Genomic DNA, 23,649 nt, shown 5'->3' with positions numbered 1-23,649 from the left:
CTCCTCCTCCCTCCGCCGCCCATCCCGCGCTGTGCGCAAGCGTGTCCGCCCCCCGCCCGCCCCTCCGCGCCCGCCCCGCATCCCGCACCCACCCCCCGCATCCTCCCGCCGCACCGACCCCCCCGGGCCCCCCATGGTGAGTCCGCAGCCGGGGGTCCCCCCCCGGTGTCCCCCCACCGGGATTGCGAGTCCGGGGGGTGTTTTGAGCAAGGGGAGAAGGGTGGGAAGCAAAGCGCCGGTGTTTTTTTGGGGGGGGCTGGAGGGGTGGGAGCGGGGCACCCCGCGCTGGGAAGGCGCAGGGCAGGAGCTCTGCCCGCCTGGCTGCTCCCAGGCAGGGTTGGCATGGGGGGTGCAAGCTGGGGGTGTGGGGGTACCCCCCGTTCGCCCAGCTCGGACCCCCAGCGGTGCGTCCCACGCCTTTGGCATCGATGTCCTGGCGAGCGCGGCGCATCGGGAAGGGAGAAAGTGGCTTTATTTCTACGTTTTGAGGGGTTTTTTGGGTGGGAAAAATAATTATTATGGTTATTTTTCTAATTAACGCAATTAATCGGCGCCTGGAGTGTGAGTGTGGGCAGCGGCAGGAGGAAAACCCCCGCTCTGCCAGTGCCCTTCCATCTGCTGTCTCCCCACTCCCGGCGGAACAAACCCCCTCACCTCGCCGGGAAAAGACGGCCTTTGGCATCGCTCCTGCCCACGGCCACTCCCGGGGAAGGAGATCCTACCCCGAAAGCCCCGGGAAGGGAGGGTCTGGCATCTCCCCATAGCACGGGGTTGGCTCCTCGCGATGGGTCCGGGAGATCGGAATGCCCGGGAGCCGGGGTAAGGAAGGGAAAATCCTCCCGGAGGCCCTGGGAGGGGAGGAGGTGCCCCGTGTGCGGCTCAGGACGGCATCGCTCCCGTGTGGAACAACGGGCTGAGGAGGATTGAAGTGGTCTGAGCTTCTTTTTCCCCCCATCCCTGAGCATCCTCTGACTGGTGGATGGATGTGCTCCAGTAGCCTGGTGATCCCAAAGGGGTAGGAGGGGTCCCTGCCGGTCTCTCACCCAATGCTGCTGTGGACAGAGCTGCTGGGAGAGGGATCTGGGCATTTTCATGCAAGATAAACCCCGTCCTGTCCCTCTCTGTGTGCCTGGAGCCCTCTTCCCCCACGGGACAGGATTGTTTCCAAGAAAGATGAGGATGCTTTCCCTGAAACCGGCAGGAAAGGGACCAGCTGGACCTTTCCCATTGATCTTTGCACGTCAGGTCTCTGCAGGGTGAACCAGTGGTGTCTTATTGTTCTGGGGAGCGGAGAACAAAGGAAAGTTCTTCCTCTGGGTGGTTTTTTTTTGTGTTCCTCAGCTCGGACACCACCTCTCCCGTTGGATCAGTGGGGTAATGCCCGGTGGGTTGGTGCTGGCTGCTTGGCAAGTCTGATCTCCATCTCTTGGTGAGATGAGCTGAAAAAAGTCCCGTGGTGGAGCTTTTCAGGAAGCTCTGCAGAATTCCCCTGTCTTTTCTGCTGGGCTCTCCCTCTGGATGCCCCTGGAGGCAGGTGATGGATTGCCCAGCTGTCTCTGCCAAGGGTGTCCGTGGGACAGGCACCCCAGGCACGCCAGAACCTGGGATCAGTGATAGAACTGATGGTTTAAGTGTCTTCTTCCTACTCTGGCTCCTAACGATGTGACCAACGTTTAATGAGCTCCTCGTGTCGCTATAAGCTGTAGGATGGGATCAACATGCTTTGCTGGACTCTCCCTAACCCCTGTCCCTAATTATCTGCATCATTTGCATCATCCACCTTCAGGCAGGGATTTCCTAGCAGCTGCTCCAGTAAGGCGCCGAATTCTGAGGAATAATGACTCTGCAAATGTAAATATAAAAGGAGGAACTGTCTGTAGATGCTGATTTTAAGGGCTGGCCACTATGGAGAGCTGCAAGTAAGGGTCTGTTCCATAGCTGGGATTGGAGCATCCTCCTGGAGGATCCACCCTGGAGGGAAAACATCCATTTCAAACTCTACAAGTCTGTATTTTTAGAGCTTGTGCTATCCCCATTCTTGCAACCAGCATCAGAGGTGGATGCCAGGCTGCAGGATGTGGGAATGTTGGGACCAGTGCCCTCCCCGTGCCTGTGTTCAGGGGTTTTCAGCTGGCAGCAGTCCTCAGGTTGAATCCTGCTAATTAATTATTTGGCAATAACTCTAAATCCCCTGTTTTCTGTTGCTTATTCTCTTTGATGAAGTGATGGTCCCATTGCTTTAGCTTTGAATATTCCAGAGCTGGTGCAGGCTGGCAGCATGGAATCTGCTTCTCCACAGCTTTCCCTATCATGCTTTGAAAAAAAAAAAAAAAAAGTCATTTTTCCCTTTCATTTTTTTTTTCCCTTCTGGATGTAGCATGATGGATGTGTAAGGAGCAGGGATGTGGTCCTGTTCTTGCAAAGGTTGGGATCCTGGATTCACCAGGATCCCATCCTGCTCTACCCATTCCAGGCTGGGACCCCTCCCATACACTGCACCCCGGAACTTGCATGAGTGGTTTTGCTTTGGCAGCGAGGAAAGGAAATTTTTTGATGCTTTCGTCCTACTTGTTGCAACTTCTTTTTTTTTTTTTTTTTCCCTTGGTGTTTCTTAAGTTCCCGTCACTTTGCTTTCACACTTCTGCGTCCTCCAGCTGTAATCCTCGTGCTTTATTGAGCTTTTTCTAGGAAAACCCTTTGTCTTCTTGGGAGGGAAGAGAAAAAAAAAAAAAAATCCCCAGTACTTGCTAATGTCTTGCTTTTCCAGCTGCTGACCCCTTGCATGTGACTGGGGTTGGGCTGGAAAGTTTCCTCGGAGGAAGGAGAAAGGCATTTGGCTGCGAGGGAACGGAAAAACCAAAGCGGCCTCTCTCCAGCCTGGTTTTCCTTCGGCCCGGCGGATGCTCGGAGCGCTTTGGGGCTGGCGCAGGCTGCGGCCGCTCTCCAGGATGTGTTTTGCCGTGTGCCGGAGCCCTGCGGGCTGCGGGCGCTGCTCGCGGCGGCTCCGAGGCGCGGATCGGCGCGGGACGGGCCCGGCCACGCCGGGGAGGTGCGTGGGAGCGGGGCAGGGCTGCGGGGCAGGGCTGCTCCCGGCCTCTTTGGGGCGAGGTGCGGCCGGAGCAGCCCTCTGGGGGAGCGGGACGGGGCTGCAAGTCTGCCCGTCCCGCCTGGATGTGCCCTGCCGTAAATTGCTCTGCTGGGGATGCCCGGCCAAGGTGGGACCGCTGCTCGCTGTCCCTGGATTCAGGGATGACTGGGAGGGGCCGGGGACTCCCCACTGCGGCAGCTCCTGGCGGAGGATCCCAGCGAGGCTGGCAATCTCCATCGGCTCTTCCGTGCCGTCCTGAGGGTGTTGGGACGCTCCTGGACCACCACGGGATGCAGGCTGTGCCGGCAAGGGATGCTCGGAGGCGGGATGCAGTGGTCCCAAGGGATGGATGGTGTAGCGCTGAAGGAAGACTCCTGACACCGCACCAGAAGTTAGATCCACAAATCCGGGGAAAGATTTCTGCTCCTTTTTGGAGTTTTGGTTTCTTTTTTATTGCAAGTCAGAACGACCCTAAATCACCCAAGCACGTCCAGATAGGACCAAGCAGGAAGCTGGCTCCCTTGCCCATGCTTTTTGTAGGTTTAGAACCACAAATCTGTGCTGAAGTTTGGTTCTTCTCTTTAATCGCGGGTCTGTGAGGGAGGCTTCAACCTGAGCTCACGCTGTTGGAATTCCCTGCTGCGCCAGGGAGAGGCTCCTTGCCTTCAATCGCTTCCAGATGCCATTCCCGTTCCGGCTCTTCCCCTTGCAAAATGTCTCCCCCAGCCCAGCGAAGTTTTCCCGGCCGGATTCGACATCCCGATATCCGGCCAGGCTGAGTAAGCCGAGCCTTAACTTTTTAACCAAAGCCTGATGGCAGTGGCGGGAGGTTGGAACTCGCCCCGAGGTGTTGCACAAGCCGGAGCCCCGGGGTGGATCCTCCGTCAGGGTTTGAGCTGCTTGCGACATCGGGTGGTTTTTAAATTTCTTTGAAAATGGAGCTGGGATGGAGTTTGGGGTTTGGGATCCCTTGCTGCGCCTTCTGCCTGCATTGCCTATGGGGCAGAGCTTCCCTGAGCCCCAAAATGGCAGGAAACTGGGGCAGGAGAGTGCTGAATTGAGGAGTCTAAAACACTGCTCTGGGGCTTTGCTGATGCTGTGTGCACCCAGCATTCCCACCGTGGGTCATAAAACACCCCAGGATGGGGATTAAACCTCCAGCACAGCAGCTCTGTGGCTGTTGGGCTCATCAGACCCGTCTGTGTTGGGAATGGAGGAAGGCGCTGAAGCATTGAGGGGGAAAATGAGGCGAAAAGTGAGAAGTGAGGGAGAAAAAATGCGGGGGGGGGGGTGTGGAAGTAAACTTTGGGCGTGCAGGACTGAACGGGGCTAGGGCGTGGGAATGTGGGATGGTGTCAGAATTGAAGGGCAGTGAGGGGCTTTAGGGGTTAAATGTGGTGCTGCCTTCGAACAAGGAGCAGTGCCAAGGGCTGGGAAGTCCTCGGGCCCATCCCTGTGCGATCACCAGTGCTTGGTCCAAACCGAAAAATAGACGGGGGAAGAAAAAAAAAAAAAAATCACAAAGAGCTGTCTGTTCGGGCATATTCGGGCTCAACAGGTTTCGCTCCCGGGCGGGGTCTGGTATTTGGGGTGGGGGAGCCAAGGGCGGCCAAGAGCCCGGCTGTCAGAGCAGGCTCTTTATGCAACAAAAAGATGTGATTTGTCCTCAGAAACCTTACCCCGGGCTCCTTTTTACAGTGCCTTTTTCTCGTGGGGTGACGGCAGCCCTCAAGGGCTTGGGTGGTGCAGGCAGAGTGGGAAGGGATGGGCAGCTCCTGATGAAGGGCTGGGGGCAATTTTTGGTTAAAATATGGATGAACGAAAGGTTTTGGAGCCCTGACACCACGGCACCTGCCCCAGGACCGTGTCCCACTGCCAAAGTTCCCGCAGCATCCTGGTGGTCCATCAGCACCTGCCCTGGAGCTGGGGCTTCCCCGGCCCCTTTGCTGCCTAATTAACAACGTTGTTGCATAATCCCCGCTGCATTTACAAGTTAAATCGACCGATTATCTGCATTATGCAAAAGCAGCTTTAAATCTTAATTATTTGTTTGCATGGGGTGTCTGGAAATCGGCAGCACTAAGCGTGGGGACGCTGTTCTCTTGGAAGTGCAGACTTGTGCTCGGAAATAAACTCAAAATTGGCTTTTTTTGGTGTGGTGGGTGATGCTCGACACCCCAGCTTGGGAATATGTCTATTTTTCCCTTTTTTTTTTGGGGGGGGTGGGAGGGGGGTAGTTATCGTGGGAGGCTCATCCTTAAATAGCAGTGGTTTATTTTTTAGGTCGGTCGCTGCTTTGGATAATCCGGCTTGGCTGGGCAGCTTTGCTTTTTTTTTTTTTTTCCCCATTCTCAGGGATTTGATAGAAATAGGTTTATTAAATTATTTTATTTTTATTAAAATAGTTAAATAAACTCTGTAAACTATTAATAGAATTAAAGAGGCACAGGGCTGGAGGATGGGGGTTCTGCTGGTGGTGGCCCTTCCGTGCTGTCTTGAACAGGGAGCATCCACTGGGATGACCATTAGCGAAACCTCTTCCCAAAGTGTAATTCCCACACTGGAATTACACCTTTGGCTCGGCCAAAGGATGGTTGGGAAGAGGCTGGATTATCTCCCATTAAATACTTGCTGAATGAATAAGCTGCTGCTCCCGGGGCCATAGAGACTGGGGTGACGTGAGGGATGTGCCGGGCTTGGAAACACCTCGCTCATGCCAGCTGGAGACTTTTTCTCTGGAGGAGGATGAGCTCACCTGGATTTTATTCCCCTCCCAGCCTGGCTTTTGCTCTCTCCCCCCTCGGGAGGTAATTTTAACCGAGGGAGGCCGGCGCCGGCGATGGAGCACCGAGGGACGGGCGCATGGACGGCTGCCTCGCTGCAGGTCTGGCGGGAGCAAGGGCGAGAGACTCGTCCCCATCTCCCCCTCCCCTCTTTTAACAGCCCTGGGGGGATTTGGTCCTCGATGGGGAGGATGATGGCAGGAGGGATTTGGAGGCTCATCCCCGCCCTGTGTGTGTCCCCTCCTGCCTCGGGATGCTCCTGCGCTGGGGCTGAGCTCCTCAAAGAGCCGCTTCTGGCTGGCTTTAGTCTTTAACACAGGAAGGGATTTGGCTCCCTTTTGCCCAAAGCATCCCGGGGGGAGATGTTGGGGAGTGGGCAGAAGGTGCCTTTTCCCCCCCTCACATTTGGAAACTGTTATTTAAATGATGGAACTGATGGGCAGGAGAGGAAACTGAGGCCAGCAACGCAGCTGGAGAAGGAAAGGAGCAAAATCCAGCTTGGTTAGGGTTTCTTGAGGGGTCTGGGATACGCGACATTCATTTCCTGCTGGGATCAGCTGCCGGATGTGTGGAGCTGCCTGCGGCGAGTGGTGGAGACGGCGGCTCCTGACCTGGTGGACGCTGGAACCGTGATGGGACTTTTCTGGTCCTTGGGCTGGGAATGACCGATTGCATCGGCTCATGGCAGGGAAACCGCTCGGGCGGCTGGAAAACAACCCCGGGAAGAGCGGCAGCAATCCAGCTCCTGGCTCTTCCAGTCGAGCTGGAAAGACCAGCTCAGGGCAAGACCTTGGATACACCAGGATCCTGCCTGGCTGATGTGCTTTAAGGTATCGTGGTCTCCCGCTCATCCGGGGCTGCAGGATCCTCCTGGAAGCCCCAGGCAGCTCTGAACATCCTCATTTCCATGGGCAGGGGCTGATGCTGTGCCCTGAAGTGCTTTAGCAGCAGCTCCCCAGGGAGAGTTTGACCTTGTCAGTGGATCCTATAATTCACAGATCCGAATGAAAAGGCTCTTTGTCAGTTGGATGCTCTGGTGGATTCAGGGCTTCTTGAAAGACCCTGGTGCCAAAGGTGAATTTTGTGGCCCCAAGTCCATTTGGTTTGGCTGCTGATCGCCCTGAGCCCTTGGGATTAATCGCCCCCCAAGGCAAGCAGCGATGGAAGGAGGAAGCAATGGGTGGAGAGGGAAGGTGTGGCACTGGGATGGAGCCATCCCTGTCATCCTGGGGCACATGCAGAAAGCCTGATCCCTGGTGAGGAGTATCCCTGAGAAACCATCTCAGGCTGCTGGGTGGCTTCTTTCCCCAACCCTCGGACAAGGATGTAACGCTCTTCGTTAAATTAGTGGGATATTAAGAGGGGAGCATGCTGTGGGGAAGGCCTGCCCCTCTCTCATCTCAGCTTTTTCTAGCTGGAGGAGATGGAGAGAGGTGGAGAACTCGTCTTCCCCACCTGCATCACTGTTTCTCGCACTGAAATGAGCTGACATTCCGCATTCCCTCTCGTGTGCTTTTTTTGGGGAGAGCCGTGACTCCCATCACTCCCCAGGGGCACAGGGGGAAGAGCAAGGGGCTGGCTGAGGCAGCAGTGGGCTCGCTCCTCTGGCTGGCTCATTTTCCCTACCTGGGGATGCAGAGCAGAGAGGCTTTCCCGGAGTGGCAGCACGGCAGGAGGGTTTCTGTGCGTGGCGTGGTTTCTCGGCAGGGCTTTTCCTCCCCCGGATCATAAGGATTTTACAGTGCTGGGCTGGGATGTGCAGTTTGGAAAGTTTTCGGGGAAAAGATGCCGGAGATGCGGGAATAAAGAGCGTTCTCTGCGCAGGAGGGCAGGAAAGCTGCATCCCCTTCCCCTAGGAAAGGGCACCGCTCCACCTCGTGGGGTCTCCCTAAAAGTCCGAGTGAGTGACGGACGGGGATTTGGGTGTGAAAGGCCGAGGGGCGCCGGGGAAAGCTGCGGCGAGCTCTGCGCTCGGAGCGGCCACACCTCCTCCTTAAGAGCGCCCGGGAGCCCGGCCCCGGGGCTGCCGCTGCCGGCCCAGGTGGGTGGGAGGTGGGGTGGCTTTTCGGAGGTGGGGTGGCTTTTCGGAGAGCTCAGAACTTCTCTACGACCTGTGCCGGCTCGCCGGGGCCCCGGGGCCGGCTCCGCCCGGCGCTGCCAGCCGCCCTGGCCCGGGAAGCCGGAGGCGGATGGAAGCGCTGCCGCCGTGGGTGGCTGCAGCCCTAAGGATGTTCTCGCTTCTCCCTTTCCTAGGGGAACAGAGGACGGCTCCGTAGATCCCGCCGAGCTCCCGCCTGGACCAAGAGGACGGGCCGTAAGTAGCCGTGACTCGTTGCCAGCGAATCCCCGCCCTGCTGGGACTGGCTTCAGCCTCTCCCGCTGCCGGGGATGCAGGAAAAAAAGTCTCCCCGGGATGGGAATCCTCCTCCCTGCGTGGGTTAACGGAGCACGGAGGTGATGCTGGGGTGATGGGCCGGGTTATTCGCTGGGAATCTCCTTTTGTAGCGTGGGAGAAAAGTGCAGAGGAGAAACCCCGGGGATTTGGGGCTGGCCGGATCGGGCTGTGGGGTTGCTCTGGGGGTTCCGCTCCTCTGAATCTGATTCAAAACAGGAAACAGAGGAGAAGCTCAGGTTGCACATGAGCCTTGCGAGGGGGTTAGCGACTGCAGGCAGCTTCTGAGCCCCCAAAAAGGGACCCCCAGAGTCAAAAGCCACTGGGAGCAGGAGCTGCCTGCGGGATAACTCAGCCCTGGGGGTTGATATCTCTTAATTTCCCACCCCTTTTCCCATAAGAGCTGGGGCATTGCTTGAGTTTGGGTTGGGAACGGGCTGGAGCATTTCCGTGGTTTAGTTTTTACCTTCCAGAACTGTACAGGAGCACTGCTCCCGGTGGATGTTCTGCCTGCTGCTCCCACGAGAGCGGGGAGAGGCTGCCAGCACCCTGCCTGCACCCTGCCTGCACCCCCAGCTCCCTGCCTCCCCCTTTCTGCTGCTTTTTGGGGGGACTTAGCCCAAAACACGGGTTCAAAGCTGTGTCGCCAAAGCCGCTTTTGCTGTTGCTGCTGCGTCCCTGGGTGATCCCTGAGGATGCAGATACCGGAGAGTAAACACGGCACCGAGGTGAGGGTGGCAGCAAAGGGGCAGGTAGGAGAAGGGTGTGGCTGGATCCATGTCAGGGGATCAGGGATGAAATCCCACAGGTGACATTATCACTGCCCTCATCCCCTTAGCAAGGGCTTGTCACCCTGTGGGTGACTCTGCTCTTTTCAGCAGCTCGGCCGTGACCTCCAGGGTGGAGCGAGCTGCAAACAGCAAGAAAAGGTCTTTATTTTAATGTTTTAAATAGCACAAGAGTGATTAAACCTGTATAATAAAAATAATAATATATAATCTCTAAAAGTGTAGCTTATCTGTAGCTCCGTGATGGCCCGGGGTTACCCCGGAGCTGTGAGGTGATCAGGTATACCCACACAGCCGGGGTTTTGGGGCTGTAGGAAGGGATTTGTGTCCCATCCCTTTGCTGGTTCTGCCACAAGGATTGAAAAAAATATAGGGGGAGAGGAGACGTTGGAGCCAGGGCTGGTCTGAATCGCTCTGGAGCACTTTAAAACCAACGGTGCCATAGGAAGGCAGAAGCAGCCTGGATTTATCCTGAGGACCTGCCACTGTGGAAATACTCGTTGTACCTGAGCTTATTTGCTGTTGCCACCTTCGAAATTGCAGCCTGGTCATGGGTAAATGTTTTGTTAATGCTCACATGCCAAGGAGGGGTTGTTTTCCCCTATTGTAAATCTTCGGCTGGGTTATTGTGTGCCTGGGATACCGCTGCAAGCTGCCTCTCTGAGTAAGAGGCAATTAAGATTCCTTTAAAGATTCCTTTAAAGTGACTCGAAGGGCTCTTGAAATAGGGCAAATGTGGGTATCAGTGCACAGGCCGGGCTGGCACCACACCCTCTGAGGTCGTGCCCGATGTCCAGTGGAGTGGAGTTGATTTTTGCAGTGCTGTGTCCTCACAACACTCTTCATCCCCCCAGCCCACAGCACTGCAGCTCCGGCTCGTGACGTCGCTCTGCTCCACGATTTTTGGCATCCCTGGTCCCCCCCCTTGGTGTCCCTCTTTCCCTGCCAGCATCCCCATCCCGTGCCACATCTCTTGGAGGGGGCTCAGATGTGATCCCTGCTGCCTCTTGGCCTCGCACTGGTGGTTGTTGCAATCCCACAAGGATTTTCTTCCCAGCTTGGAAAAAAAAAAATTCCCCGAGCACCGGGAGCTCGCGGCGGCCAGGGCGAGGAAGGTTCGGGATGCCAGGCTGGGGATTTGGGTGTCTTTGAAGCTGTGCCAAGCCCAGGCAGTGCCTGCAGTTGTCTGGATCCTTTCCCTGCAGTTGTCTGGATCCTTTCCCTGCAGGATGGCCCCCCCAGGTTGCGCTCAGGCTGCGGCAGGCGATGGTTGTGCCGGGGCAGGGCGTGGGGGCCCAGCCGGCATCTGCCGGGCTCCTGTGGCGATCCCAGCCCCTCCAGGGAGCACAGAATCTGCCCTGCTGCTTCCCAAAAGCTCTGTGTGCCTGGAAACCTCGGGAGAGACGGTGTGGCTGGGGCTGAAGGGGTCTGTGCTGTCCTGGCTGTCTGTCTGTCTGAGAGTGAATCCTTAGGGACTGCCACTGCATCCCTTCCTCGGGTGATACCCAACTCTCCTTCGGTTAAAAATAAAGGCCTGGGGGGGTTTTTTTGGGGATGAACTGTCAGAGATGCTTATTTTTCAGTGAGCATCCTTCTTACCCAGGGAAGCTGGACCAGGCAGTGGGTGGCTTCATGTCCCGTGGGTGCGTGGGATGGGACGGTGGGAGCACAGGGGAGGTGTCCTTGCTTTTCCCAATCCACAGGTTACCATGGAAACATAAAAGTACCAAGCCTGCCGGTCCCTGGTGCTTTGCCAGGATGGCTTGGGACCACCATCCATCCATGCTGGGATGGTGTGGGGGAATTTATAACCACTCCTCACCTCCGTGTTTCTTCCATGCCTTTAAATTCCTTTTCCCCCCTTTTTTTTTTGGCTGGTGCTTGCTGCCAGTTTGTGAAGTGACGTGAGTTAAATCTGGAGATGTTGGAGCCACGGGGGGAGATGGGAATGGGTGGATGGGGATACAGGGATGAACTTCTCTGAGTTTCCCCCCTGGACGGAGGGTTGGTCTCTGTGGATGTTGCTGGCATCTCCCAGGGGACATGGTGAAACTGGCAGGAAAAACCCTGCCCCAGGTCGGAGGTAGACAAGGAAACTCCATGGGGCTTGGATATGAGCTGCCTCTGCAGCATCCCAGGATGGGGCTTTCCCAGAACACGGGGTGGGGAAGGGAGTGGGAGAGGGGGAATGGGCCATGGGGCTTTTGGATCCTTTGTGCAGCGATAATTGCAGCCTGCGGTGCCGTGGGGGTGCATCCTCCGACATCAAAGAAGGGCTTTTCCAGTTGCTTCTTCCAGGTGTGGGGAGCTGAATCCAGCTGGGACTTTCCCCCCAGCTCCAGGGCCTGGCAGGGCGGGCGATGCCCTGGACCAACCCTGGGGGAGCGAGGGCTGAGTCTCTCCCTGCCGGGCAGGGATGCTGCAGTGCAGGATCCGGGGAGGGGGTTGTGGTGAGGGGTCTGTGTTGGGGGATCTGAGAGATGCTCCAGGGGGCTCTGAGGGTGCTGTGATGGGACAGATTTGTTCTAGGGAGCTCTGAGGATGCTGTGACGGGACAGGGATGTTCCAGGGGGCTCTGAGGGTGCTGTGATGGGACAGATTTGTTCTAGGGAGCTCTGAGGATGCTGTGATGGGACAGGGATGTTCTAAGGAGTCCTGAGTGTGCTGTGATGGGACAGGGATGTTCCAGGGAGCTCTGAGGGTGCTGTGATGGGACAGATTTGTTCTAGGGAGCTCTGAGGATGCTGTGATGGGACAGGGATATTGTGGAGGCACTGAGGATGCTACAGTGGCTTTGAGGATGCTGTGGAAGCTCTGAGAGTGCTGTGATGGGACAGGGATGCTGCATGGCCTCTGAGGGTGCTGTGATGGGACAGGGATGTTCTAGGGAGCTCTGAGGGTGCTGTGATGGGACAGGGATGCTGCATGGCCTCTGAGGGTGCTGTGATGGGACAGGGATGCTGCCTGGGCTCCGAGGATGCTGCAGGACTGCGGATGCTGTGGGGACCAGCAGGACCCATCAGCATCGCTCCCTCCAGCAGCCCTACGAGGAGGACACAGCACCTGGCTCGAGTGGCTCAGACCTTCCTGCCTTCAGCAGCTGCTCTGGTTTGGGCTGTGGATCTGGGAGGGCTGTGGGGAGCTTGAACTTGTTGCAGAGGCACCAGGGGTGCGGGGGCAGCGGGGTGTGCTCTGTTTTGCTCCGCATTCCCTGAACGCTTCACTAAACAAGGTTCCTTCTCCTCAGGGATTGTTAGCCGTGTTTGCCTTGAGATAAGCTTTGCATCAGGCCCAGCTTGTGTATACAAGCCTGGGAAAAGATCATAAAGCTGTCAAAAAAAATTATTTAAGAAAAGCTGGTATGTAAAGGCAAACATTGTGGGCAGAGCAGATTTTCCCACTGTTATCGCTGGTGGAAGGGGTGAAGTTGCTTGGTTCAGTGTTTGGCACCCAAGGATGAAGCTGGGGGGGGAATTCGGTGCTAAAATCAGATCCTGATGCCCAGCAGCTTCCCAGCCCTGGGCACACAGGGGTACTCAGGCCCCCAGGAGCATCCCCAGCCTCCGGCTGAGGCCGTGGATTTCCCCTTAGGGCTTTTGTGGCCAGTTTTGCCAAGAACAAAACCCCCCAGGAAGCACAAGCTGCTTTTTGCCTTCCCCTAATTTTACTTTTTCCAACAAGTTGTAACATATAAAGGGGTGAGACCCTCCCTGTGCCTTCTCCCTGTATTGCTCCCACCCTTGCAGATTGGGTTTTATCTTCCCAAGCAGCAGGGGCTTGTTGAGCCGGAGGTACGGACGCAGGATGAGAGCCAGGTGTGAGTTGGGATGGGGGTTGCTTCCCCTTTCTGGAGCCCCCAGGTACTGGTGGGGCACAATTATCCACGTTTTATGAAGGAGAAATGGTTCAGAGGGAGAGAGAGTTTCCTAGGGGACCACCTCACCTGTCCCCATCCCTCTGCTGTCCAATGGACGCGATTTTCTTTTTCTAGTGTCCTGTCCCGTTGCTTTTAGTGTGGCTTAATTGTCCTTAATTGCCTTTTAATTGCCCTTCCTGCCCTTTTTAATTAATTGCTCCCCTGCCCTTTTAACTTCAGGAGCCTGAAGGGAAGGGAAGAGCCTGCCTCTTGTGGGACCACCTTTGGTCCCGTTTCTCCTCGTTCTTGATGCATTTTTGCCCCCAAGCCTGGCGTTCTTGGCTGGCTCAGGCCGTGCTGCCGGCTGCTTGGCAGATGCCAGGTTTCTTAGCGGCGCTTCCTTGGGCAGGGAGGGGTTGAGGTGGGTGCCCTCCCTTGGCAGGTGACTAATCCCTGGAGACTCCAATGGGCAGGCTCTGATTGGGATTGCCCAGCCCCTGTGCAGCTTCCCCCTTGGCTGGCATTTAACACACCGAGACGAGGCTGGCCGGAGCTGGGATGATCTCAGTTACGGGGGGCAAAGCCAAGCCCAGCTCTGAGCCTGGCTTAGAGCAGGATTCACCCTCCCCCGTACCCCAAAGCTTCTCCCACCTGGTAAGTTCATCTTCCGTCCTTGCCGCGTCCCGGCGGGATGGGATGAGCCGATCCCGGGATGGTTCCGACCGCGGCTCTTTGCTCCTTGTTCCAGGAGCGAGAAGTTTCGGAGGAGGACAAAAGCGGCCCCGGTTCCTTGGGCAGTGTTTGTGTGGGCACTAAGCTCGTGGCACCGTCATTCCCTGGGCCGGGATGGGTGAATCCAAGGCGTTGGAGGTTCCCCAAGTACGTCATGCTCTTTGGTTTGATCCTGCTCAGCTGCTCCTGTCCCTTCTGCCTGGCTTTGTGGTGGCACGTTGGGCTTCGTACCTGCTGGTGCCAGGTGGATGCTTAAGCTGGGCTTTTAATGGGATTTTGTGGTTGAAACCCCACTGGAGGTTTGTTTTTCCTCTCTGATTCTTTGGGTTTTTTTCCCTTTGGCCTCTAACCTGCAGGGCTGAAGCTCCTTGGGAAGTGCAGCCGCTTGCCTGGCTTTGATAAGCTCTCTAAACCAACCTTTTGGCAGCAAAGAAATGTGACTTTAAATAAATAAATCCTTCGGGGAACTCTTGCACCTGCTTGTCCGTAGATGCATATGGACAAGCAGGGGGTGGTGCCTCTTGGATGGGGTTTCAGGTTCGCTCTGATGGCTTTTCCCCGTTTTCCTGCTGCAGGTGACCAGCCACAATGAGAGCTCCGGCCCTCGCCTGATCCCTTTCCTGCTGATAAAAATGATCAACAAGTCTCGTGAGTCCCACAGGGGATCCCATCTGCCCCTGTCCGAGCAGGGATGGGGAGCCTGGGGAATTTGCATTTGGAAATCTGGGGGTTGGATGCTGCTTTGCTGTGGCTCCAGTTGAGTGATGGAGTATTGGGGTATCACAGGAGAAGGTCACAGTATTGGGGTATCACAGGAGAAGGTCACAGCAGGCAGGGTGGTGCTGGGGACCTTAATTTCTGGGCTTGGGCACCTGGAACCCCTTGGACTTTGTTACACAGAAATGGGGTGGAGGCACACGGAAAAAGGAATATTTGTCTAGGCTTTGATGCAAAGCCCTAGAGGGAAACAGAAATGTTACAGTGGCTTTTTAACTTTGGACAAAACCACATGACTAATCTTGGAGCCGCTCCTCTCTGGCTCGTGGTGCCAGCCAACCCCGCTCCCCGAGGAGAAGGCTCTGCTGTCCTGGGTCAAGCTGGGGATGCTGTGGGACCCCACAAGCAATCATCTAAACTCCACGACTGATGTTGGTTTTTCTCTCCCTCCCCTCTGGACATGCAGGAGGGAAGATACTCGGGGTGCTGGCGCTGTTTCTGGTGATGGTTTGGTACTCGATCTACCGGGAAGACAGGTACACACAGCTGTGAGTGCTTCTTACTCAAGTTTGAAGGAGCTCCTGCCCTTTCCTCCACTCCTGGGAGGCAGCTTTGTCCTGCCCATCCCGCACAGGGATGGCAGATTCCCTGGATCTGAGGGGACTGGGGAGGTGGCAGCATCCTCGGCTGCTGCTGGAGAATGGGGGACACAAACGAGGCTCCCCCTCGGTGGGTGGTGGCGGTGGTTGGGCTCTGCGGGGTTTTTTGCCAATGCTGGTGCTTTTCTGAGCCCCAGAGGATGGGAAAGCCCCTCTCTCTTGTCGGTGCCAGCGATGCTGATGGAGATGGGGAAAGTGGAGTGTGAGGTTCATGAGCAGAGCAAGAGAGACCTCTTCTGATGCAAGCCTGCAAGCCCAGCAGATAAATACCCAGGCAGTGCCTGCAAATCTCTTTCTCACAGCTTGAATCCCACAGTGAAGATGCCTGGGGGTGCCAGAGCCCCTTTTGCCAGGAGGGGGCTGCAGAGGAACGGGCATCATTTGATTTAATTAACCTCTTCCTTCACAGCTTTTATTTCCCTGTGCAAGAAAACAACAAGACAACGTGTCCTCTTGGGGAGCTGGAAAAAAAAGCGGCGCAGCTCATCAGGAAGTGAGTTTTGGGGCTGGGAGCAGGGAGTGGCGGGGATGCAGAGCCAGGACCCCCCCTCCCTGTGCCATCCCTGATGCCAGTCCCACTGACCCTTTGCTCCTTGGCAGCTACACCAGGGACCACCCACTCTTCTTGCAGCTGAAGGACTATTTTTGGGTGAAGACGCCGTCGCTCTACGAGCTGCCCTACGGCACCAAGGGAAGTGGTAAGTGCTCCAAGGGGTCTGTCTGTCCGTCCTGCTGCTGCTCCTGGGGTTTCAGCTTCCCTTTCCCCTAAAGACATCCGCAGGTTGATTTTGCTGGGCATTATTCCCAAGCTATTTTCTTGGTTTTTAGACTCTGCAGTGCGTATCTCCTCACCCTGGGTGTGCACGGTGCCTCTAAAGGAGTTTAGGATGGGCCAGATTTTACTAAGCCCCAAAGACAGATTATCTGCTTGAAACCGGGATTAACAGTAGAAATTCAGCAGGGATGGGGCAGCACTGAGAGTGTTGTGCCGGGAAGGAGCTGCCTTCCTCACCCTCCTCACCCTCCTCATCCTCCTCACCCTCCTCACCCTGTCCTTGCCCTTGCTTTGCAGAAGACGTCCTCCTGCGCTTGCTGTCCATCACCCACTACTCCGTGCCTGAGAGCATTCAGAGGTAACACCAGAGTGGGTTTAAGGGCTTTTCTTTCTTTCTCTTCATCATTGCTCTCATGGGGGGCGGATGGAAGTTGTCTGTTGCGGGCCCAGGATTTGGCAAAATGAACCTCTGCAACCCAGGGGTGGTGGATGGAGCATGGGAAGGTTTGGAGACTGGACAACACCGGGGGTGAAAATCACGCCGGTTTGGGAACAGGTCTGGTTGAGACAGGGTTTTCTCTCGCAGCCTGAAGTGCCGGAAGTGTGTCGTGGTGGGCAACGGCCACCGGCTCCGCAACAGCTCCATGGGGGACACCATCAACAGCTACGATGTGGTGATCAGGTACAGCCCTGGGCCCGGCCCACCGCTCCCTCCCCGGTGCCGCCCGCAGCCGGGGCTGACACCTGTGATGTCCCAAAGGCTGAACAACGCCCCGGTCCACGGTTATGAGCAGGACGTGGGCTCCAAGACCACCATGCGCCTCTTCTACCCGGAGTCAGCCCACTTCGACCCCCGGACCGAGAACAACCCCGACACGCTGCTGGTGCTCGTGCCCTTCAAGCCCATGGACTTCCAGTGGATGGAGGCCATCCTTAACGACAAGAAGAGGGTGAGTGTGGTGGGGAACCGGGCCCAACCCCTCCCCGGCAGCTCCGGGCTCCAACTGTCATGCCACCCCACACTTGGGGACATCTTGCAGGTTCGGAATGGGTTTTGGAAACAGCCGCCGTTGATCTGGAACGCCGACCTGGAGCAAGTGCGCATCCTCAATCCCTACTACATGGAAGTAACTGCTGCTAAACTGCTCAACCTCCCCTTGAAGCAACCACGGAAGATCAAACAGGTAAGGGGTGGGGATGGCCAGTCTCCCTGCGCCCTCTGAGGGGGGACAGGCTGTCCCCGTGCAGCTCCCTGAAGCCTGTGGCTCTGTGTTCCCCAGAAGCCCACCACAGGGCTGCTGGCCATCACCTTGGCACTGCACTTCTGTGACCTGGTGCACATCGCGGGCTTCGGCTACCCCGATTCGACCAACAAGAAGCAAACCATCCACTACTACGAACAGATCACGCTCAAGTCCATGGCCGTAAGTGTTTGCCCCACAGTTTTGTCCCTGCTCCCCCCATTTTTCCCCCCAGGATGGGGGATGGCAGCTCAGGAGAGCAGTGCCAGGATGCTGAATGGTGTGGGAGGCTCTTCCCTCTCACTGCCCTCCCACGACGAAGGCTGAAGTTCACCTTTGGGTGGTCATCATCCAACTTCTCTTGGTAGCCAAATGTCTTTGGAGGCACAGAGCATTGGATCCATCCCCAGTTTATGTGTGAGGAGAAGAGTTCGTGGACAGGGGGATTGGGCGGGGAGGGTTCCCTCCCTGCTTTTGGGGGGCTGAAGTCCCCACTGGTGGGATGGGCCAGGTGGAGGGGTGGAAGGAAAGCTCCCGGCCCCTCCTGGCCAGACTCTGGCGTCACCCCCTGCTCCCCATCCCGCAGGGGTCGGAGCACAACGTGTCACACGAGGCCGTGGCCATCAAGCGGATGCTGGAGCTGGGACTCGTCAGGAACCTCACCTACTTCTGAGGGCGGCGGGGCTGCGCAGGGACACCGCTCCCAGGGCGAGGAGACACCGTCCCCTTCAGCGAGGGGAGACACGGCGCCGGCGTGGCCGGAGTGACCGAGGGCACGGCATCCTTGTCACCGCCGCCACCGCGCCCTGGGACTCCTGGGGCAGGGCTGGGGCTGGGGGCCGCGCTGGACCGCGGGTGCCCAGGGCGGGCCAGCTCTCGGGGGGCGCAGGGAGCCCGGCGGGGCCGCGGCCCAGCGCCTTTTCTACTGACGCACTGAAGCTACCGAGGATTTGGAGGGGGTTTTTGGGGTCCAGGATCCTCCCTCCCAGCGGGCCTGAGGGGGTGAGTCAGGGCAGGAGTCCTAGTCCTGGATATTCTCTTTCCCTTAATTCCCTCACGCACTGACGAGGGCCCTGCTGAGGGGCTGATTTTGGGGGTCTTGACCCCTCCCCGCCCAGGGAATGGGAGCCTTTGGAGGCTGATGTTGCCTTCTCCCTGCCCTGGACCTCTCCCCAAATATTTAATTCCTCCCCCCCCTTTTTTTTTTTTTTTTTTTAATTTCCTTTTTTACTTAGCGGCCCTGTCCTGTGCCTTAGCGCTGGCGTAGGGACTCGTCCCCACAGCCCCCCTGGGTGGGGGCACCCTGGGGTGCTTGGCTTCGGGGTCTTGGCCAGGGCCCTTTGGTGGTGCAGATTAATTTAATTAATTTAAATGCTTATTTATGGTGGAGCCTTCACCCAGGGCCCGCGTACCACTGGCGTCAGGGACAAGAGGCCTTGGGCGGGCTGTGCTCGGCTCCAGGGGTGGGCATTTGGGATGTCCCCCCACCACGGAGGGGTTGACTGGTGCCTTCTCCCCACTGGGGTGGGGTCCCCTGTGCCCCCGTGGGGCTGCAGGTGTTGGGGGGACCCACGGACGGGGGTGTTGGGGCTCATGCTGGCACCCAATAAAGTCCTGGTGAGGCTGGGACGGGCTGCGCGCTCCTGGGGTGTGACGGGGGGGCGTGCGAGCGAGTTTTGGGGCTGCCAGATGCAGGGAGGGCGGCCCTGTCCCCGTGCCCTTTGTGCGCCCACATCCCCTTACCTGTCGTGACGCCCCACGCTGGGATCGCGGGGTCTCAGCCGCCCCGCGCCTCAGTTTCCCTTCACCACCGGCCTGCCCCAGGAAGCCACGGCGCAGCCAGGCTCCAGGCCGGGTCTGCGCTCCAGGGAAGCCGTGGTCCCCGCGGGGCGGCCATCAGCCCAAGCGTGCCACGAGAAACACCTCTTGTATTGACCGCGGCGCCGCGATACAGCGCGGAGAGGCCCTTCCCGGGGAGGGGGGGGGGGGGGATCCCTGTCCCGCCGATGTCCCCCCCCACCAGTCCTGTCCCACACTGCGGGACCCCCCGAACCCCCTCGAAACGGACTCTATAAGTATGGACACCGAACAGCACGAAGGAAGGGGAGGGCGCGGGTGGGAGAGGGCAGCGGGAAGCGGGGGCGAGCGGCGGGGGGGTGCGCGGTGGGGCCGGGGCCGCCCCCAGCCCCGCGGAGGGAGCGGCTCCCCGGGGGCTCGGAGCGTCCTCGGCGGGGTTGTGCTTAGCGTGTAACCAGGGACGGGGAGCGGGGGGGATGCTCGGCCGCTCCCCAGCCCCGCAGCCCCGCTCCGGGTGGGGCCGGGTCCGGCTTCTTCCCCGCCGCTGCCGGCGGGCGCCACTGTCCGAGCCACGGAGCCACGGCGCCCACGCCGAGGGTCCCGAGCGTCCCCGGAGGGGCTCAAACGTGCGTCTGCATCCGCCTCTGCAGGGGCCGGCTGGGGTCCGAGTTTTGGGAAGACGACTGGGAATGGTGGGAGGAGGAGGCGGAGGCCTTGCTGGCCTTGTCGAACTGCACGTAGCCGTCCTGCTTGCCGCTGCTGCTGATGCTGCTGTCGCACTGGGTGTCGAGGAAGGAGCTGCTGTCGCTCATGGAGCCGCGCTGGAACTCGCGCTCGCACAGCTCGATGGAGCTGCTGCCCATGCCCAGCACGAAGCGCTGGCTGTAGTCGTAGAGGCGGCTCTGCCCGCTCAGGGTGCTGTAGATGTTGGTGAAGGACATGCCCGTGGGCACCCGCTGCTTGCCGGCCGGGCGCAGGTCAGCCGGGCAGCCCGACAGCGAGATGGTGGGGGTGGAGTGGTGCTCCTTGAAGGTGTTCACGCTGTAGTAGCCGTTGGTGGGGTCCTGGGGAGGGCGAGGAGCGGGGCAGGTTGGTGGTGGCCCCCCTGGGTACCGCGGCATGTGGGGTGCCCACCCTGCCCACCCACCCGGGATGTGCGAGATTTACCAGAATCATCGAATCTCCTGAGCTGGAGGCACCCACCGGGATCATCCAGTCCAACCCCCGGCCCTGCACCGACACTCCAACACTCCCACCCTGGGCATCCCTGGAGCTGTGTCCCAGCTCTCCTGGAGCTCAGGCGGCCTCGGGGCCGTGCCCATTCCCTGGGGAGCCTGGGCAGTGCCCAGCACCCTCTGGGGATGAATCTTTCCCTAAATCCATCTTGAGCCTGCCCTAGCACAGCTCCAGTCGTTCTCTCAGGTCCTGTTGCTGGTCACAGAGAGAAGATCAGAGCTGTCTCTCAGGAAGAAGCTGCAGACCCTGATGAGTCTCCCCTTGCTCCCCTCCAGGCTGAACAAGCCGAGTCACCTCAGCTGCTCCTCGTATGAGCCCTGCAGACCCTTCCCCATTTTCATAGCCCCCCTTTGGAGGACGCCTCAACCACCAAACCGTCCAGCAATGTCCTCTTGTGCCACCGGTGCATTCCAATGTGTTCAGCCCCCTCCAGGCCGGGACACAAGTGCCCCTGGCACGCCACTGTCCTGGCACCACGCTTTGGTGTTATCCCTAAAAGCTGCTGGGGCCACACAACAGTGCCAGCGTGCCAGGGCCTGCACAGGGACAGGCCACCGCTGGGGACATGGCCCGAGGACACACAGCCTGGCAGCAGCAGTGCTGGGTGAGGCAGGAGCTGGTTCTGCCCCGTGGTGGGCACGGGGAGGGGCTCCCAGCACCCCGGGGTGCAGCCCCTCTGCCAGGAGTGACCGGGGGGGCTCCGACCCCATCTCTGCGCTGGAGACACAGGTGGGACCCAGGACCCAACTCACCTTCAGGTTTTGAAACTCCTTCTCCTCCTCCTTGAGCACCTCGAGCTGCTTCAGCACCGAATCCTGCTGGAACTCTCCCCGGTCCATCTAGGAGAGGATGCAGGCAGGGGTCAGCATCCCAGGCACCGCCTGAGCCCGGGTTCCCCAGCACCCCCAGGCCGTGTGGGGCCAGCCCCACATCCACCATCAGCCCCTGGGCACTGGGAAGTTGCCACCTCCTGGATTCAAGGACTCGCCCAGGGGTGCCCCAGCTGTGTCCGAGGGCGGTGGAGCCGAGCGGACGCCCCAAAGCCACACAATTCCCTGGCTTACAGTTTTTCCCCGTTTAAGACACAAAAAGAAGCCGGGCTGATGTAGAAAACGAATTTTTTACCGTGGTGAGGGCTGGGGCTGCACCCGCCTGCCCAAAGCAACACCCCCCAAAATCGTGGGGTTTTAATTTTTTTTTTTAAATGATTTTTATTTCCCTTCTTTTCATCCTTTCCTCCTCAGCTGAACTTGGCCGCCTCATTAGTTTTCCTTTGAAGGCTGGCTGTGATCGGGGGGAGGCGGAGAGGAGGGACAAGGTGCACATTAATTACACCGCGGCTTTAATTACCCTTCCTTCAGCACGCGGGGCTGAGCAGGAAGCAGGATAATTATCAACCCATTTCTCAGTTGCCTTTTTTTAGCTTCTCCCGCGTTCACCGGACGCCTCCAGCCTGGCTTCTCAGGGATTACAGCCCCACATCAGCCCCCAAAATACCCTTTATTGCCCAAATTCTCTTCCTCTTTAAGATGGTAAGTGGCTGTGGAAATTCACCCCGCGGCACTTGCTGTTCATCTCCCGAAAGCCTTTGATGTGGCTGTTAAAGGCAATAAATTAAAAGTACCTGAGTTTTCCTAGGGAAAAGAAAGCCTGTATCTGCCATTGATTTACCAGAATAAATACAAATGTCGCCGAGGATTAAACGACTGCAGCTGAAATGGGACGTGGAGGGTTTTTTTTTGCTCTGCCAGCCCCGGCGACCCCTTCGATCCTCTACAGCATCTCTGCAAAGGCAGAGACTGCGGATGCTAAGGCTATCGGAAGGATTTAACAGGTCCCAGCTCGGAATGAAAAGGAAAAGCCACTTCTCCTCCTCCTTGGATTTGGCTTTTTTTTTTTTGGTGCGTTGGCCTGGATGCCCCAAGGGCAGGGCCAGACCCAAGGATGGAGAGGGGAGAAGGGAGGTAGGAACCAAGGGGACAGTTCCACTGTGACCAAACCTCCCTGGAATTACAGTCGGCTTTGACAGGTTGCTTAAAGCCATTTTATGTCGCCTCCTGAAGCGATGGTGGGAATGATCCAGGATGTTCCTTGAGCCCCGTGGGGACCCTGCCTGTCCCCGGGGTTGCCAGGACGCTCTGAATTTCGGCTGCACCCCGTGGATTTGGGGGCATGAGATCCACAATGCACCATCACATCACTGAACCTCCAATTCCCCCACTACGGCCGGACATTAACATCAACTTTATTAAACTTTACACCATTAATTAGTGGGCGGTGGGATCCTCGTTAGTGTGATTTCCGCTTTGTCATCACTGAGTAAACACCAGGAAGGGACGGAAGTTAACCAAAGTTCACTCCATCACCAATATTAACAGGGATTATGGAAGGGGAGAGGGAAATACATGGGAAAAGGGACCAGAGATGTCTGAGTGCCCCAGTGCCATTCCTGGACTCTTTTCCAGAGCCATGGCTTTCCCCAGCCAGGTGACAGCACCAATATGCTCTGGGCCTGGCCGTGCACATGGCTGGGGACACATTCCCCTCCTGCCAGCGCCCTTCCCATCCCGGGCACCTCATGCCAGGACTTACTCCTGCTTGGCACTGCCAGGCGCCAGCAGCCCTCCCCACCCCTGGAACAGCGGGGCATCGCAGGTGGGGTGTAAATCCTGCCCATTCCCAAACCTCGCCGGTGCCCTGCATCAGCGCGGCTGAGGGATGTGACAAACTCCATCCCTGCATCCCTGACCGCCACCGCCTCGGTTTCCCCCGCTGCAAAAGGCAGGCAGCCCCTCCAGATCCTGAAGCATCACCTCAGGCTCGCTGTGCTGGCTCCCAGCGCCCCGGGAGCGCATCCCTGCAGGGCAAAGCGCATTCCCAGGGCCACTGAGCGCAGGGAAGCGCCGGATGGAAGCAGCAGGCAGCGCCGAGCCTCCCCGGGCCGCCCTGGAAAGGCAGAGCTCTCCCGCGCTTCATGCCGCCAAATGAAGGCTCTGAGATGGAGAATCCCACAGGATGTTAAATTCTTGGCTTTCATCAGTGGACACGATTTTTTTTTTTTTTTTTTTTTTTTTTTTTTTTTTTTTTTTTTTTTTTTTTAATGCTGCTGCAGGTCCCTGAGTGCACTCCAGACCTGGCAGGCTCAAAGTGCCTTCCCCCGCCCGGCTCTGGGTTTAATTACAATATTCCCGGCTGGTTGGGTAATTGGATGCCACCCTGCAGCACTTGTGAGGGTCAGACATTACCAGGGTGAGGGATGTTGGTGACGATTCTCCAACAGCGAAACAGCCACTTCCTCTGCTCCCAGGGACGGAACAAGCCCAAGAATAAAGAACCCCTGTGGGAAATTCCCAGCTCGAGGAAGCTTTACCACCTTCAAACACCGGCTCTGGCCTCGGTGGCCCAGTGATGTGAGCTCCTGCTGGGGCAGGTGCGGCTGCCCACCACAGGAGAAGCTACAGCGCCTTGTCCCACCTCTCCCCCAAAGACACTTTTGGATGGGCTGCTGCCGCTGGGAGGGGTCGGCTCTGAGGGAGGGATGCTCCCCGGGCCTCCCGGGAGAGGCTGGATGTTGTGGGGATGCAT

At 57.8% G+C, this 23,649-nt stretch overlaps 2 protein-coding genes across 5 annotated transcripts in view; one reads left to right on the top strand and one right to left on the bottom strand.

The window, feature by feature from the left end:
* The first annotated feature begins 94 nt into the window (after positions 1-94).
* On the top strand, positions 95-18,660 carry ST3GAL4 (ST3 beta-galactoside alpha-2,3-sialyltransferase 4). 2 transcript variants are annotated; one of them, XM_040085024.1, is made up of 13 exons: positions 95-136; positions 8,125-8,185; positions 13,656-13,786; positions 14,215-14,287; positions 14,823-14,892; positions 15,425-15,508; positions 15,616-15,713; positions 16,088-16,148; positions 16,377-16,472; positions 16,551-16,740; positions 16,831-16,974; positions 17,071-17,214; positions 17,618-18,660. In XM_040085024.1, the coding sequence occupies exons 3-13, from the start codon at positions 13,754-13,756 to the stop codon at positions 17,702-17,704; spliced, it is 1,080 nt and encodes a 359-aa protein (XP_039940958.1). In that variant the 5' UTR covers positions 95-136; positions 8,125-8,185; positions 13,656-13,753; the 3' UTR covers positions 17,705-18,660. The 2 variants fall into 2 exon arrangements, with proteins under 2 accessions (XP_039940958.1, XP_039940957.1); XM_040085023.1 differs by having other exon boundaries at positions 14,823-14,904.
* Positions 18,661-19,254: 594 nt separating this feature from the next.
* Positions 19,255-23,649, bottom strand: part of KIRREL3 (kirre like nephrin family adhesion molecule 3) — a 357,261-nt gene continuing 352,866 nt past the window's right edge. For all 3 annotated transcript variants that reach the window (XM_040085022.2, XM_040085020.2, XM_040085021.2), the window contains 2 exons: positions 20,817-20,903; positions 19,255-19,892 (listed from right to left, as the gene is read on the bottom strand). In XM_040085022.2, coding sequence (XP_039940956.1) covers positions 19,449-19,892; positions 20,817-20,903 — 531 coding nt within the window. In that variant the 3' untranslated portion in view covers positions 19,255-19,448. The remainder of the gene's footprint in view (positions 19,893-20,816; positions 20,904-23,649) is intronic.

The sequence above is a fragment of the Hirundo rustica genome, chromosome 23, assembly GCF_015227805.2.
Source record: "Hirundo rustica isolate bHirRus1 chromosome 23, bHirRus1.pri.v3, whole genome shotgun sequence".
NCBI lineage: Eukaryota > Metazoa > Chordata > Aves > Passeriformes > Hirundinidae > Hirundo > Hirundo rustica.
Note: the sequence above shows the minus strand (reverse complement) of the source record. Positions and strands in the feature narration are given on the sequence as shown.

What these genes read in the sequence shown, in the direction of transcription:
- ST3GAL4 (XM_040085023.1), top strand. Translation starts at nt 13,754, where the DNA reads ATGGGTGAATCCAAGGCGTTGGAGGTTCCCCAA. An exon ending in GAAGACAGGTACACACAGCT is followed by an intron (nt 14,905 to 15,424) that starts GTGAGTGCTTCT and finishes CTTCCTTCACAG; the next exon opens with CTTTTATTTCCCTGTGCAAG. An exon ending in AACCACGGAAGATCAAACAG is followed by an intron (nt 16,975 to 17,070) that starts GTAAGGGGTGGG and finishes TGTGTTCCCCAG; the next exon opens with AAGCCCACCACAGGGCTGCT.